The 11,457-nt window shown below is 29.3% G+C and overlaps 2 protein-coding genes across 2 annotated transcripts; one reads left to right on the forward strand and one right to left on the reverse strand.

The window, feature by feature from the left end:
* The first annotated feature begins 3,575 nt into the window (after positions 1-3,575).
* Positions 3,576-4,766, forward strand: LOC126553509 (uncharacterized). The gene is made up of 3 exons (XM_050208660.1): positions 3,576-3,735; positions 3,860-4,007; positions 4,214-4,766. The coding sequence occupies exons 1-3, from the start codon at positions 3,576-3,578 to the stop codon at positions 4,764-4,766; spliced, it is 861 nt and encodes a 286-aa protein (XP_050064617.1).
* A 790-nt stretch (positions 4,767-5,556) lies between these two features.
* Positions 5,557-7,587, reverse strand: LOC114126439 (uncharacterized). The gene is made up of 2 exons (XM_027990382.2): positions 7,062-7,587; positions 5,557-6,282 (listed from the first exon to the last, which is right to left on the reverse strand). The coding sequence occupies exons 1-2, from the start codon at positions 7,406-7,408 to the stop codon at positions 5,964-5,966; spliced, it is 666 nt and encodes a 221-aa protein (XP_027846183.2). The 5' UTR covers positions 7,409-7,587; the 3' UTR covers positions 5,557-5,963.
* Between the last annotated feature and the right edge of the window lie 3,870 nt (positions 7,588-11,457).

Consider the following 11,457-nt stretch of genomic DNA (forward strand, 5'->3'; position numbering starts at 1 on the left):
AAATATTAAGTTAAATAATACAAGCTACACATTTACGCACTGTCGAATTACAACTGTATTAAATTGTGTCAACTCAAATATAACGCGATTGACAATCTTATCCATATTTTCAATATATGGATTATATATATATAAATTAAATAATAATTAAGATAGCATATTGACGATATCAGTAGGTATAACGATAATCAATATTATTGTGACCTACTGAAGGTCAACAACCTGTATAGGGTTTTGTCCTAAAATTATCTTATATGCGAGATATTTAAAATTATAAATAATTTTAAGTTTCGTTATTATGCAAGATCGCTTATTTCAAAATTCGCTATTTTTATTTACGCTATTATCAATTCGCGATTTTTACATTCGCAATAAATTGTTTCGCGATTTTGGCCTAGACCCATTAAACTGTAATTGGACTGAATATGTCTCTGAAGGGAATTTACTTGAGCCATCGATGGACATGATTCAATGTGCCAAGTTTATTGAAATGGTATTTAGAGAATACCATGGATCTAACGATATTAATAAAGATCCTGGAATAATGAATAAAGTGACAGAAAAAGTAATAGCATTATTAAAAAATCGTTATAATATTCCAAATGACGTAGTACACTGTATGTTACGCACAAGGACATTTATTCGATTGAATCATTTAAACAAAATAATTCAAGAAAAACAATCAATAAAAGATAAAAAAAAGTAAACTTAATAAATTTAAAAAATAAATAATAATTAATTAGGTATATCCAGATCCCAGATGTAAATATAATATATTATATAATAAGAGTTGTTGTTATTTATTATAATATTATTAATTGTTATAATATGTATTAAAGTTGTATATTTTACCTAAGTTTCATCATCATTATCGACATTGAGTTATTGACTTCACTAATTTAAAATTTTCCATCATTCGTCAAAAATTATTTATTTCCATTCATCATATTTTTGTGTTGATCATATAAGGAAACAAGGCATAAGTCAAAGCAATTCGCCGACGCCGCAATGGATTTATGGACTATTTAGTATGAAGTACAAACTATGACATTGTGTCATACCACAGAATAGTACCTAGTATAATCACTAATCAGTGAAATCAAGCAATTTGCCTCCATTTAATTTTCAAAACGTTTATGAAAAAAAAAAAAAATACATACTAACAGAAATATATTGTTAATTCAATTATTCCTTAATCTTTATTATTTTAAATTGAATACAATACGGCTTTTACTGAATCTACCATCACTCATGTTTCCACTGCCTGTATCGTAACCCACGGTGAGTATAATATGAAGTATAATATTTAGAACAAATTTAAATTTTGCGGGTTTATGACGTCATGTGCTTACCGAAAGTATTTATAAAGTCCTTGGTATCTGACCGTCAAAAAGTTACGATCATACCATGTTGTTATATCATGGGTATCAATGTATTGGACAGAATTTCATTACCGATTCTAGAAACTGACCTGCGCGTGTTGAGCACAATAGAACGAAAGACCGGCTGGGACAGGCTATTCCGTTAACGATAGAACATGTTATATTTATATAACGCATACCGTGCCGTCGTGTTGTTTACGCAGCATTTGACAAAAATTATGATTATTATATTATTTCGAGCTAACTTTTATAAAAATAGTTGTTATTATCGACATATACCGCTTTGAGATTCGCTATACTCAAAGAATTATAAAATTTGTTTGATTATATAGATATATTTATTGATAGAAAAGATTATTTAAGTATATTAAATTTTTATATATTTTTTTTCAGTCTTATTAAATTTCCTACTTATAATTGAAAACCACTTTGAATTATTAACTAAATGATAATTTTTACAAAACCCTCCTTTTTTTATTCGACATTCATTGCATAAAAATGAAATCGAGCATTCCACACCACATGTAGCTACAAATCTTTCCTCATACGATTCTCCGAAAATAATGTTTAATACTTCATTGACTAAATAAAAAAAATTACAATCTAATATAACATAACATAAAATAATATAATATAAAATATTCTTACATGATTCAGTATCCATAATACACTTGGTTTTCGTTTTTTGAAAATGAATTTAAAAGATTTTATATTATGTCTGATATAGAAATAAATAAATATACTTATCAGGACTGATTATAATCAAAAATTAGATGTGCTTATGAGGAATGATGATCGCGTTGTGATTTTAATAAAAATTATTTTATGGGTATAGATGGATGATATACAAGTGCAAACGATTCAGGTGAAATATTCGGCAAAGATGTTAAAGACGTATTTCAAGGTATCGATATTCTACGTATTTTATCTCACACAGTATATTCTTAAATGTAATACTTATAAATTAAACAGGTTGTTGGGATTTCTGAAATAATATAAACTATCGTTTGATTAATAAGAAAAGTTTATTATTACTACATATTTATACATTATAGGTATATATTTTGTTTATTTAAATTATATTAAGCTAAATTTCTTATTCTCTGTAGTATAAATCTAGCTGTGTCAAAATCAAAATCTAAAAATGATAATATCGTTAACGCATTCAACGTCCAATCTACGCTCATATTCCCCCTTATGCGTTCGGAGTTTATAGCCGCAATTCTTCGAAGACCATACACTAGTTGCATGATTATATAATATTGCGTATGACGACGGATCCTACTTTGAGAGGTTAATAATTCATGAAATGTAATCTGTATCTATAATGATTTACTTTATATTAGAAATCGTGACATATTATTCGAAATATTTTTTTTTAACTTACTATGCTTGTATCTTCCGGAATCGAACGATCATAATGATATTCACGCAACAGCATCGTTAATACTCTGTATTCGACATTAATTTGCCGAGACACCGTTCTAACTCGGTAAGTCCATTCCCTTATCCCCTCACCAGATACACGCGCTTGTAGTAACACATAGTAGACCTCTCTCAAAGGGGTATTTATGCGGCGGGTAACATTATTTTCACTTATCTCACTATGTATAAATTAAAAATATAAATATATATCAAATAATTTAAATATATAACTTACCCATTGAGGAAAATGTTTTCGTTTGTTGTAGTAAATCCAGCAGGTGTCGGTAAACGGTCATCTTCGTGAACACGACACATATTCAATTTTCAAGTAAAATAATATAGTAAAACTAATCTCTTAATAACACTATACGACTGGTCAACGTTATATAACACGACTGGCTATAAATGTATGTGATTTGAAATATATAGTCTACCTAAAGATTTATATACAATGGTTACTCAGTGAAACCTTTGAAGAATAGATGCCTACATACCGAGAATTGTATGTTACTCGGAGAAACATACGAAATTATTTTCAAATAATATTATTATTAAATAAAATTTAAGAAATAATATAATCTGTCGTAAGGTACGGTTTCCCTGCAGCGTCCAGACGCGGCGTCTGACGCCGAGAGACCTTAGATTATGTATTTTGTGTGTGACTGGTTTCGCTACTCGCGTTTGACGCGGCGCGTCTATTCGTTTGACGCGGCGTCCGGCGTCAGTACCGGTCCGGACCAGTGTTGAGTCAAGACGCCCGGCGTCAACATGTCAAAAAAATTTTCATTTTCCTCGACAGAGGACGAAGCTTTGATTACACTTGTGGAAAATAACAAATGTATTTACGATAGTAGCCATAAACAACATAAAGACAATTATGTTAAGGATAATATTTGGAAAAATATATCCGGAGAAGTAGGAAGATCAAGTACGTATTGAAAATATAATTCTTAAGTATTTATAGTTTATAGTAGTAACACTAGTAACTAACATACAAACTTTATTTTAATATTAATTATTTATTCGTTGTCCTCCTTCCACCTATTGTATAGTCGATGACTGTAGAAAACGCTGGAAAAATATAAGAGACACGTACTTGAAACAGAAAAAGAAACTTCCGACAGGATCAGCAGCTCCACATAAAAAACCTCGATATACAATGAATTTATCATTTTTGGACACCTTTGAATATGAAAGAAGGTATGCTCGTACTTAAAAGTTATATTATGTTATAAAATTGATTCATAATAGTTATATAAGAAATTACATAGGTGGATCTACGGGTGTGCCAATAAGGCACATCCTAATGTAAACCAAAAAACTAATTAATAATAATATATAAAATTATATAAATGTATTATCATAAAATTATAGTTAATATTATATTTGAATTATTTTGACTTCAGTACTATAACAAATATGGGCATAAATGATGCTGATACGTCAAATGCGTCTACTACAGACGAAATTGAACCTGAAGTCCAACAAATCATACAAAACGATGAAGAACAAACAGAAAATATTGTGTCCGATTTGCCATCAGGTTCATATGCAGGAAAACGTATTCGGTCAAAAGACGATAAGATTTCTGTCATTTTAGCCAAACGACCAAAGGAAACGAAGGATACCATACTATGCATTCAAGAACAAAATAAACTGTTAGCTACAAGCATGAAAAACCTGTGTGAAGAGGATGAAATTGATATATTTTTTAAAAGTATTGCAATGACGGTTAAAAAAATGCCACAGCAAGCGATCAAAGAAGTGAAACTTAAGACACTTACGTTGATCACTGAAATAGATGACAAATATTCAACTCGTCCAACACTACCGTATCAAATACCACCAGATTATAACAATATGTACCAACTGAGTTCACCAGCCAGCTCATACAGTACCTCAACATCAACATCACAAGGGTTTTTGCCGTTCAACTATGGTGACGAGTCTAATGGTTAACCTTTAAAATTTTTTTTTTAATTTTAAATAGTTGGTGCTTACAATAAGTTTATTTGTATAACAGTTACTTTTTATTTATTTTTATTTACTTTTATTATATTTTAAAATTCACTTGTTTTTATTCAATATTGTTTGTTGATTTTATTTAGAAACAATAAATTAACCAAAATTCTGGTTTAAATTAAAATATTTTTGTGTTATTTTAAAGAAGTTATATTACTACTATAAGGAACTATAGATAGTATATTAGATTTATAGCTTATTTTGTAGCTCTATAGTATATTCGCTATCGAATTAATATCGTTTGAAATAATCAAATATAAATACTTCTATTAATATAAAAATGAGAATTAACATCAAACGAAATAGTATATTATTTAGTTTATAGGATATTAAGACGGTTTTTCTGAATATAAATAGGTACAGACTACAGAATATAATATGATATATGTAGAAATTAGAATCATAAATAATAATAATAAAACACATTTTTCGTGGGTAAACACAAACATATTTATTACAAGTTTGTATTAATAATTAAGTATAATAAATAATAATAATGACAATATAAAATATAATATGGGTGAATAATAATACTATGAAACTATAAATTAAATTTCATGTTTGCCACGTTGCAGCTCCTTCGTTAACAAAGTACTCTTTAAAAATGTCTCTCACTGCGACGCCTTCTGTGCTTAAAAATCCACTTTCACTGGCTAAAGGCGTCATGTTAGCACTAGGAGGTTCTTCTGAATCAAATTGATAAAATATCTTTCCATTTTTTTCCAAATATGCGTCTCGTAACATATTATGTAAACAACATGCTACGATTATCAAGTCATCACACGTTGTTGTATTTATATTAATGGATTGAAAAAATACTCTGAATACTTTACTTAATAATCCGAAAGCATTCTCTGTAACTCGTCGAGCACGACTGAGTCGATAATTAAATATTGTTTTTTTACTATCTCCTTTGGCTGACTTTTGTGAAAATGGTCTTAAAATATGTTTGTGCAGTCTGAAAGCTTGATCACCAAGTATGACGTGTGGAACTTTTATGTCAGTGCCAGGAAGTGCACAATCCTCAGGGAATCCAAATGTACAATTCAATATTTGTTGCCCCATACTTGATTTCAAAAAAATTCCACTATCTCCTTCTCTCCCAAACGATCCGACATCAATAGCTATACATTTCTAGTTTGCGTCCACCATAGCCAACAACACGATAGAAAAATATTCTTTATAATTAAAGAACAAAGAACCTGAATTACTTGGACATTGGATTCTAACATGTTTTCCGTCAATTGCCAGTACACAATTAGGAAAGTTCCACTTCTGATAAAATTCATCTGCTTTAGTCTTTAAGTCAACTTGACTGGGATCAGGCAAAAATAGTGGCATTAATTTTTGTTTCATAACTGCTAAAGTTTCTCTCACTATAATGCTAATATAGCTGTGGGAAATACGAAAAGCAAATGCCAAAGATCGGAAGGATTCTCCTGTTGCTAGGTACCTTAAAAAAAAAATATATATTTTGATAAATAACTGGTAGTATACTTATAAAAATAACCAAGAAAATTTACATCTAATTAAATTAATTAAAATTTTTTTATAAAAAAATCAATATTTAAATTTTCAGGTTCTGGGCGGAGCAATGAATGTAATGATATATTGTATCTGTCATTACCCATTACCTTTTGAAGCAGTAATTTACAATTTAAGTTATTTTTGTAAGGTACTTAATAATATTATTCGTAGGTCTTTGAAGCTTTTTAAGTATAATATTCAATTTTATATTATTTAGAATGATATTTTCAAATGCGATTTTTAGAAAAAATAATTCAACCTACTGTATTACTAATAGGAAAATAAATTACTTTAATAGGAATAATACTTATCAAATAACTAAGGCTGTGAATTTAATGCACTAAAAAACTTTAAAAATGCATTAAAAAAATCAAAAATAAATACAATAAAACATGCACTAAAAATGCATAAAATGCAATATAAAATATTTACCAAAAATTATGATATAAAATGCACTGAAATGGTTTTTAATTTAATTTTTATATTTATATTGATATTACAGGCAATTACATAAAAAATTAAAAACGTACAATTATACACCATCACTTAGTTTCTATAGGATTGTAAACAATGTAATTTTTTTTAACATTATTATTATTTAAATTTATTTTTCACCAATTTTAAGATTTATAAAATATAAATGATAGATTTACTAATCAATAAATTATTTTATATTTTATATTTAAAAAAAATATCAAATCTTACCTTAAAGTAAGTGCTAGTTTTTCCTCTGGAGATATTGGCTCAGGTACACGTAATGTCGGTTTCTTCGTTATTTCTTCTTGGACCAAAGATAAGATAAAATTGAATTGATCACGATTTAGACGAAGAAATTCCCGAAATTTTTCATCGTCGTTAATAAGATGTCCACTAATCAAACTTTTAAAAAAACCTTCAGATTTCCTCGTGGAAAATAAACTTTTGAAAGGTTTTCTTTTTTTTGGAATTAAGTTCATAAGTAATTCGTTTTCAATTTCTTCATTACGAAGCAACAATTCGCAAATAGTATTATTATTATTAATGATACTGTTCAAAATAAAATGTTGATTCATTTTGAAAAATCAAAAAATCAGATCTGGAAACTACGTGTGGAAGAGACAACGGTCACAGTAGTACTAAAAGAACGGGATAAAATAATAAAATTTGCAGCGTCTGACGCTACAGGGAAAACAGGGTAAACGCAGCGTTCAGACGCCGCGTCAAGACGCGTCGTTCTATCGCGTCTAGACGCCGAGTCTGGACGCTGCAGGGAAACCGTACCTTTATGGTTATAAAGAAAAATTTATTATTATTATTATTATATACATTTTTTTTTTTTACATTTGTTTTTTTGAACCTTCGTATGCATCCATATGACGATTCATCTCTTCATTATTACCGTCTTCACTCCAATTATTCTCGTACGCATTCATAAGTTCAATCAAATGTATGCCATACCCATCTTCGGATTCATTTGGAGCGGGACTCATGTTTCGTTGCAATGTATCAGGAATTAAATTATGTTCCCGAGGTGGTCTTAGCAAAGGCGGGTTTAACATGCTGGGTGAGATAGTTGACTGTGTTTCACCTTCCAGCAACAAATCGTTTCTCACTCTAAGCACAACCAGTCTCGGCGTTGTATCCACGAACATGTCGGGTGAGGATGGTTCAGACTGAATCGGTGACAAAGATCGGAAAGGGTTTTGAGGTGACCGTGGTAATGATGGTGATGCGGGTGAATGAAATGGCGAAAACATACGATACCAAATACCCATCTGCGACTCTCGGTGGGTGGAGTACCCACTAACTTCGGATGGAGTCTAAATAATAAATAATAAATAATATTAACTTTATTTGTGTATTTTATTATTTTAAAATTATAAACTTACTATGACCCCATATCCGTTTTCATCGTGTTCGTAATCGTCCATTCTTTGAGCGAAAAGGTCATCTTCGATTGGTATTCCCTCTAGAATCCTTCGTTATTCATAGCCGTCAAAACTTGGTGTTGAATTATTAGACATAATAGATAAAGTATTCACGAACGATATAATAAATATAAAAAAATATTTTATGTAAACGTAATGTCAAATAAAGTAATGTTTTGCTACAAACGTATCTGAATAAATCTAATAGTATACTGTGTTGGTAAAAATAATTTGTGATGCGTTTTATAACACGTCTGGTTTAAAACTCATGTGATTTTAAAAATATAACCCATCTAAAGATTTATACACAATGGTTGTTCAGTGAAACCTTTGAAGAATAGATGATGACATACTGAGAATTGTATGTTGCTCGGAGAAACATACGAAATTATTTTCAAATAATATTATTAAATGAAATTTATGGTGGCGGCTCGAATACATGTACAATAATATGGTGCGTGTACATTAATATGATAAAATAGTTCTTCCGCGCATGTGCATGATGAGTCGAATATAATATCAGGGGTAGGACACTTCTGGGCGGCAAGCTGATTATAGAGAATCAACGACTGCAGGTCCGCAGTAGGGCCAAGTATCTGAGAAAGTATATAATTGTAACGTTTGCATTTTTGGTAGCACTGATTTTTCATGATTTTTACCACGTTTTATTGTTATCGCAATTTGTAACGTTTTTTATTGTTTGTCGTTTGACTCATTGACTAGAGACAACAACTCTCTGCCGAAAATTGTGCTTTTATTGTTATATTGTGTCATTTTGTGCATAATATACCGAATATTTCTTAGTTAATTATTTTGTCCGATTTATATTAATATAATCATCATGGTTTATGTATGCCTTGTGAAAGGTTGTATAAATTCGTTCAAGTATACAACGAAGAAGTGTAAACTATTTAAATTCCAAAAGACGAATTAATGTAAGTTGAACGTTAACTATTACTAATTATTAGAGTTAGGATGTTGATGACTTTTGCATTTTTTCTTTTGATTCTATACAATAATATCTTAGCTAAAAATTTGATTCTTGCTCCCTTGTGGCAGAATATTCTAATTTTATTTTGCATTTTTTTATTATTAACGTAATTTTTCAACATTTTTAAATCATTTTTTCATATGAAGGGTAATTTTTTGTAGTTTAAGTACAATGTGGGGGCATTTTTCTCTAATTTTAGGTATTAAGAAAATTGGTATAACATATAACAATAAAAAAAATCATTTTAATATTATTGTTTTGGGGTTTGTGGTGTTACACATTGATAAAACAAGTGCTCTTTAAGACATACAACGATCATACAATGTCGAAAGAGCACTTGTTTTGTCAATGTATAACACTACAAACCTCACAACAATAATATTAAAATGATTTTTTTAATGTTATATGTATACACATTTTCTTTAAAAACCTAATATTTGAGAAAAATGACCCTTAATATGAAAAAAATGACTTTAAGAATAAAAAATGCATTTTACCTAGCTTAAATTTTATTTATATATTTTACTTTATAGTTTGTTTTTAAAATTTTTTAATAATTTTAAATATGCTTTAAATGAAAATGTATACTATTGTTTATTAATATTAAAATTCATATTTTAAATTACTATTACATCCTCTATCACACCCATATCTCTAATAAATATTACTATTATTACATACATTTTTTCACTTAGGTATTTAATTAGACTTTAGTTCATTTTTTGAAGTTTTTAGGGCATTTTTACATTTTTTTTAGGTCATCAACATTCTAACTCTTATTACTTATTAATGCTTATCAATAACTGTATCTAATTAATACTACCATTTTAGGTCCAAGCAATGGTTGATAAATTGTAATCGGAAAGATTTAATTGGAAAATCATTGGAATACTTCAAGGTTTGTTCAGATCATTTCTTGGAATGTATGTACAAAACTGCAGAAAAAAAAGTTCTATTGCCTCATGCTGTTCCTACTGATTTCACAATGATTCCTAAAGAAGATTCTTGTACTACTACGGCCTGTCAAGATACAAGTATTTCCAACCCAATATCTAATGCTTCAGTTTCTACAAGTACTCCATTAAACCAAGAAGAGTCATTTTCTTATTCTTGTTACCATCTCAAAGTACATCATGTTCGACTGATCAACCAATGTCCTCATCAACACAAACGACTCAATTACTCTCATTACATACACCTAGAAAACAAAAGTATAGAGCTCAACTTCAAAACATTAAAAATAAATATGAACAATTAGAACAGAAATTTGAAGCATTGAGTCAAGAAGTACACAAAAAAAGTTGTGCAAATGAAATAGATGTTACTTCAGTAGAATTATTTAATCGAGTTGTTGAAGCACAGTTACCTCCTAATCTGAGCATGGTTATTAAACAGTATGTACAAATGGGCAAGAGAAAACCTCAAGGCGTGCGGTATTCAAATGAAATCAAGCAGTTGGCTCTAACAATATTTTTCTTTGGTCCTCAAGTATACACATTTTTAAAAACATTGTTGCTATTACCCAGTCCAAGAACTTTACGAAGAATAACACAGAAAATTAATATAGTACCTGGATTAAATGATGTCATATTTGAAACCATAGAATTGAAAATAAATAATCTAAAAGATGATGCAAAGGATTGTGTTTTATGTATTGATGAGATGTCAATTAAAACACATTTATTTTACAATTTGTCACATGATTATATAGTAGGGTTCAATAATTCGTACGACAGAAAAACATATGAACCAGCAAAACATGTACTCTGTTTTATGTTAAGAAGCATAAATTATAATTGGAAGCAGCCTATAGCATACTTTTTCATCAACAATAGTTGTACTGGACTTCATCTTCAAAATACTATATTTGCAGTTATTAGTCGTATCCAAAAGACATCACTCAATATAAGAGTATTAACAACTGACCAAGGATCTAATTTTACAAGTTTTGCAAAGGCCATGAATGTATCGTGTGAACGTCCATTTTTTTTTTGTTAATGGCAGAAAAATATTTTATGTATTTGATGTACCACATTTACTTAAGTCTACTAGGAATAACTTCTTCAAGTACCAATTGACTTTTTTAAATAGTACTACAAGTAAAAAACATCTTGTTGATTTCTATAAATCAGACCAAGGATTAAATCGCCTTGCACCGAAGTTAACTGAAATTCATATCAATCCAGGACCATTCCAGAAAATG

Source organism: Aphis gossypii, unplaced genomic scaffold (genome assembly GCF_020184175.1).
Source record: "Aphis gossypii isolate Hap1 unplaced genomic scaffold, ASM2018417v2 Contig00253, whole genome shotgun sequence".
Lineage (NCBI taxonomy): Eukaryota > Metazoa > Arthropoda > Insecta > Hemiptera > Aphididae > Aphis > Aphis gossypii.